The sequence below is a fragment of the Dipodomys merriami genome, unplaced genomic scaffold, assembly GCF_024711535.1.
Source record: "Dipodomys merriami isolate MVZ:Mamm:240054 unplaced genomic scaffold, mDipMer1.0.p SCAF_66, whole genome shotgun sequence".
NCBI lineage: Eukaryota > Metazoa > Chordata > Mammalia > Rodentia > Heteromyidae > Dipodomys > Dipodomys merriami.
In genome coordinates this window covers 6,459,957-6,465,805 of record NW_027206246.1, presented here as the reverse complement: position 1 = coordinate 6,465,805, position 5,849 = coordinate 6,459,957, and the positions used below count along the sequence as shown (strand labels likewise).

The 5,849-nt window shown below is 46.2% G+C and overlaps 1 protein-coding gene across 1 annotated transcript; it reads right to left on the bottom strand.

Moving 5' to 3' along the window:
• Positions 1 to 3,526: 3,526 nt before the first annotated feature.
• On the bottom strand, positions 3,527 to 5,306 carry LOC138815695 (GATA zinc finger domain-containing protein 14-like). Its single transcript, XM_070005106.1, has 4 exons — positions 4,964 to 5,306; positions 4,538 to 4,700; positions 4,101 to 4,464; positions 3,527 to 4,033 (listed from the first exon to the last, which is right to left on the bottom strand). The coding sequence occupies exons 1-4, from the start codon at positions 5,304 to 5,306 to the stop codon at positions 3,527 to 3,529; spliced, it is 1,377 nt and encodes a 458-aa protein (XP_069861207.1).
• Between the last annotated feature and the right edge of the window lie 543 nt (positions 5,307 to 5,849).

Below are 5,849 nucleotides of genomic sequence, written 5' to 3'. Positions count from 1 at the left end.
ATATCAGTGGAATCATACAATAAATGGCCTTTTACCTCTGGCTTCTTTTAGTTAATACAGTGTTTGGGAGGTTAACTATGTCACTGCATTTATCAAAACCTTTTGTCCAACCAGAAGGCAGTGGCTCACTTCTGTAATACTAATCATAAGGCTGAGATATGAGATTCTTTTTTTTTTTTTTTGGTGCGGTCATGGGGCCTGAACTCTGGGCCTGGGCACTGTCCCTCAGCTCTTCAGCTCAAGGCTAGTGCTCTACCACTTAAGCCACAGTGCCACTTCCTGCTTTTGTCTTTTTGCTTATGTGGTGCTGAGGAATTGAACCCAGGGCCTCATGCATGCAAGGCAAGTGCTCTACCACTGAGCCACCTTCCCAACCCCAGTCTATGAGATTCTTATCTCCGATTAACCACCAGAAAGCTAGGAGTGCCAGTATGGCTCAAACTGGTAGAGCACTAACCATGAGAGAAAAAAGCTCAGGGCAGCAAGCAGGCCCTGCATTCAAGCCCCATGACCACAAAAAAAAAGTAAAAAATGAAACACACCTTCTGTCCATATTATCTTTTTTCCACTTTATTTTATTGGTGAACTTATTTAATGACAAGCAGGGAGGTAGGGAGGTTCCCAAGTGGGTTAAGTTGGAAGTACCAAAAAATTCAGGATCTAGGCTTTCTCCATATGTGTAGTTGCAATGAAGGGTTAGTTGGAGACAAGAGTTTTTTCCAGACTTGTCTGCCCAGGATGGTTTTGAACCACGATCCTGACATATTAGTCTTCTCAGTAGTTAGGATGCTAGGCATACCACCCGTACCCAGCCAGCTTCAATTTCTTTTTACGTATAAGAAAAGCTTGCCTTGAATTTTCCCCCTCCAATCTGCTCTGCCAGATATTCAAGGCAACCTATTCCTCAGCAGTTGCTGGCAAAGAAATGGAATTACAATGAATGATGTAAGATTAATGAAGGTTGAGGCTGGAAGGGGCCCTGTTTCCCCTGTGGTCCACAGTTACCTGATACCTGAACAAAATCCAAAATGTAAGAGAAAGTGATGTCTGTAAGATGGGGCAGCCACTAGTATGTGGGAAAGATTTCCTGAAAGAAACCCATCTGTTCTGAGCTCCAGGCCTTAACTGAATGTCTGAAATGACAAACAAAACTATCCAATCACCAACCTCAACATGCCCAAGATGAAACTCATGGTCCCTTCCCAGTGTTGTATTTAGTTGTGACAAGCATTCCCATTTCAGATGCCCATGCCAGCAAAAGAATCGTCACATCAGCTTTATCATCCATACCAAACACAGTCCCAAGTCCTGCTGATCTAGTCACTCTTACTTATATCCACTGCTACCATCCTAAGTCCAAGTGACCTCATCAGTTCTTCCCTGGATAATCCATTCTAGTTTCTTCACAGCACAGTTAGAGTGGTCCTTTCAAATATAAATTGGTTGTGTTTAAGGCACTGGTCCTGGAAGAAAGACTAAAATTAGGTCTTTGTCTAATCCTTCTAGTCCCAGTCACACTGCTTTCCTTTGAGCTTAATAAGGTTTGCACTCCATCCCACCTCAAGACGTCTTCATCTGCCCCTTATCACTTTTCCCTTTCACCTTAACCTTCATTTCCAAAGGAAAGCTTTCCCACGCATCCTCATGGTAAGACCCTTGCACTAGTAATCACATCTTGATGGTCAGATTCTTGTACTAGAAGTCATGTCCTCATGCTCAGACCCTTGCACTAGGAGTCACGTCCTCATGGCTAGACACTAGCACTTGGAGTCACATCCTCATGGTCACATTCGTGCATTAGGAGTCACATTCTCATGGTCAGACCCTTTCACTAGAAGTCGCATCCTCATGGTCAGACACTTGCACTGGGAATCACATCCTCATGGTCAAATCCTTGCACTGGGAGTCACGACCTCATGATTAGATCCTTGCACTTGTGCTGGGAGTCATGTCCTCATGGCTATTTCCTTGCACTAGGAATCACGTCTTCAAGGTAGAACCTTGGACTGGAAGTTAGAAAGGATTCCTTCTTTTTTCTCAGTATGCAGACTAAGGTCTAAGGTCGATAACAAGAAGCAGCTGGTGCTTCTTCAACAACACACTAAATGCTAAGTACATGGCTGTTGAATGGCTATGTTAATGTGTAACCTTAACAGAAGTGTGGCAGACATGGAAAGTACCCCAATTCCATGCGGTTACAGGATAGCCAAGACTGACCCCCTGGTTGGCAGTGCAAGTCACCTGCGTCCATCTGTTGTGGTTTCACCTCTGGCCCCATCTCTCTGGAATGGGCCGGGAGTGGGGTGCAGAGGTCAAGTGAAGTAACAGCCACCGGCCTGTGATTGGGCTCTCTGGCTCGCCGGTTGGGAAAGGGGAATGTCTCTGGGTGCTGATTGGCTGTCTCACTGCGTTTGGGTAGGCAACGGTAGCAGCAGTGGCAGGGGCAGGTGCTTGGAGGGACTGGACAGGGCCCAGCAGAGAGGGAGGAGGCAGGCGGAATGGGTCCTTGCCACAGGATGTGCTGAGCATTGCTTGTGTGGGCTGCCCGCCTAGACCTGCAGTGACCAAAGCTGGATAAGGGTGCTCTGGTGCCCTGTGACAACCACCAGCGATTCTATGCAGGAGAGCTTTTGCTGGGTCGTGGCCAACCGCTTCTACCAGCTGCTGGAAGGTGAGTAGGACCAGTTCCACATCCTGTGCGATGCCAATCGCTCTCGCCAGCAGCAGCAGCTGCATAGCCGCAAGCAAGACAAGACTGCCATGGTGGCTGCAGCTCCAGTGGAGCTACGCAGGAACTTAGGTTCCCAGGCCGGACGCTGGCGGCAGCCCCAGGGAGTCTCAGAAGGAGCTCAAGAGCCTCCTGGTGCCCGGTGAGCCTTGGCAGGACAGCCCAGGCCCTCAGCCACCAGGTACATGGGTAGGAGAGGAGAGGAAGGGCACCGGGTGCAGGACAACCAGGCCACCTGCCTAGATCCTCGGCATGAGACCAAGGCACTGTGTGCAGCGAGGGTGAGCTCCCTGGAGGCATTTCATGTGCCAAGAGTGCTCTTGGCCAGGAAGGTGGGAGCCTATGAAACGGGGAGCCTGGCTGGAGCCCCAGGTGGTCCTGGGGTGCCACCAAGCCAGCAAGCAAGTCTGGAGCGGGCTGGTGCTACCAGCATGAAGGGAAGGGGGTGGCCGGTGGGGGGCCACAGAGGACGGGGGGTGGGGTTGCCTTTCTCTAACTGGCGCTGGCCTGGCTGCACTTGCATTCCTGAATCACCCCTGACTGCTCTAAGACAGGCGTTCCTAACCCTGGCACCTCCAAGCTTCTAGATGTCTCCTGCCTCATCAGACCATGGCCTGGTGCAGGAAGAGGAAGGGCACCTCAGAAAACACTTCCACCTGACCCGCCCTGGCCTGAGGCATCTGCACCTGCCTCCCACTTCTTCCCTGAGTGCTGAGTGAGGCGAGTGGTTGTCATGAGGTGAGGTGTGTGGTTGTCACTCTTCTGATTGTTGAGGTTAGCTGTGTGGTTGTCACTGTTCTAGGTGTTGAGGTTAGATGTGCAATTGTAACTGTTCTGAGTATTGAGGTTAGGTATGTGGTTGTCACTTTTCTGAGAAATGAAGTTAGGTGTGTAGTTGTCACTGTTCTGAGTACTGAGGTTAAATGTGTAGTTGTCACTATTCTGAGTGTTGAGGTTAAGTGTGTAGTTGTTATTGTTCTGACTGAGATTAGGTGGGTAGTTATCTCTGGTCTGAGTCGAGGTTAGGTGTGCGGTTGTCACTGTTCTGAGTACTGAGGTTATGTGGTAGTTGTCACTGTTCAGAAAACTGAGGTTAGGTGTGTATTTGTCACTGTTCTGAGTATTAAGTTTAGGTATGTAGTTGTCACTATTCTGATGACTGAAGTTAGATGTACAGTTGTTGCTTTTGTGTGTATTTAAGTTAGGTGTGTGGTTGTCACAGTTCTGAGTGCTGAGGTTAGGTATATAGCTGTCACTGTTCTCAGTAGTGAGGTTAGGTGTGCAGTTGTCATTGTTCTGACTGTTCTGATATTGATGTTAGTTGTGCAGTTGTCACTGTTCTGAGTTTTTAAGTTAGGTGTGTGGATGTCACTTTTCTGAGTGTTTGAGATATGCAGTTGTCACTGATCTGAGTACTGAGGTTAGGTGTGCTATTGTCATTGTTCTGAGTATTGATGTTAGGTGTGTGGTTGTCACTGTTCAGAGTACTGGGGTTAGGAGTGTAGTTGTCACTGCTCTGAGTGTTGAGGTTAGATGTGTAGTTGTCACCATTCTGAGTGTTGAGTTTAGGTGTTCTGTTGTCACTGTTCTGAGTATTCAAGTTAGGTGTGCAGTTGTCACTAGTCTGAGTATTGAGATTAGATGTGCATTTGTTACTGTTTTGACTGTTCTGAGTATTGATGTTAGGTGTGCAGGTGTCACTGTTCTGAGTACTGAGGTTATGTGTTTGGTTGTCACTGTTTTTAGTGTTGAAATGAGGTGTGTAATTGCCACTGTTTTGAGTAGTGAGTTCATGTGTATATTTGTCACTTCTGAGTATTGAGGTTTGGTGTGCTGTTGTCAGTGTTCTGAGTATTGAAGTTAGTAGTGTGGTTGTCACGATTCTGAGTATTGAGTTTAGCTATGTAGTTTTCACTGTTCTGAGTATTGAGGTTGGGTGTGTATTTTTCACTGTTCTGAGTACTGGGGTTAGCTGTGAAATTATCACTTTTCTGAGTATTGAGATTAGGTGTGTAGCTGTGTCTGTTCTGAGTTGAGAATAGGTGTACAATTGTCACTGTTGAGTGTTGAGGTTAGGTGTGTAGTTGTCACTGTTCTGAGTGTTGGGGTTAGGTGTGCTGTCATCACTGTTCTGAGTATTGAGGTTAGGTGTGTGGTTGTCACTTTACTGAGTAGTGAGATTAGGTGTGCATTTGTCACTGTTTTGACTGTTCTAATTATTGATGTTAGCTGTACAGTTGTCACTGTTCTGATTACTGAGATTAGATTTGTAGTTGTCACTTTTCTGAATGTTGAATTTAGGTGTGCAGTTGTCAATGTTGTGAGTACTGAGCTTATGTGTGTAGTTTTCACTGTTCTGAGTATTGAGGTTTGGTGTTCTGTATTCAGTTTTTTGAGTATTGTAGTTTTGAGTGTGGTTGTCACTGTTCTGAGTATTGAGATTAGGTGTGCAGTTGTCACTGTTCTGAGTACTGCAGTTAGGTGTGTAGTTGTCAATGTTCTGAGTAGTGATCTTAGGTGTGTAGTTGTTATCGTTAGCAGAGCTTGTTTGCCTATTCCTGGCTTGGTCAAGACTCATCCACTGCTTTCTAGGCAGCAGAAGCTCACGCCTGTTCTCCTAGGTCTTCAGGATGCTAAAACGGAATCAAGGTTCAAAGACAGCCTGGCAGGAAAGTTCAGGAGACTCTTACCTCCTGTTAACCATGGTGGGGCTGCAGTTCAGTGGTGGAGTGACAACCCTGAGCCAGAAATCTTGAGGGACAGTGCTCAGGCCTGAGCATGGACATGCGTGCACACTCACATATACATGTGTGCAGACACACACACAAAGTGTGAGTTCATGCCCTGTCAGAAAATTTTAAGTGCTAGCACCTTGACTTGTGCAAATCGTGACTCTACCTTTATCTGTGTGGAGAAGATTTGTTGCTTGAGAATCAGAAGTCTGTAAAATAAAGTCTGTAAAATAAAGATGCTGAAAACCAAATGCTATTCGGTATGTCAGTAAGTGTATGACCTTACTTAATCAAATGAGATAATGCACTTTTACCTTACTTTTTTTCTCAAATTAGAGAAATATAAAATTAAATGAGGCAAGGATTCTCCATTTATTTACTGATCTACG

Bases quoted from the DNA above. Each gene is read 5' to 3' on its own strand.
- LOC138815695 (XM_070005106.1), bottom strand. From the start codon at position 5,306: ATGAGTCTTGACCAAGCCAGGAATAGGCAAACAAGCTCTGCTAACGAT. The intron at 4,701-4,963 runs GTACAGCTAACA...ATAATTTCACAG, and splicing joins TAATCAGAACAGTGACAACT to CTAACCCCAGTACTCAGAAC. The intron at 4,034-4,100 runs GTGACATCCACA...CATCAATATCAG, and splicing joins TATCTCAAACACTCAGAAAA to AACAGTCAGAACAATGACAA.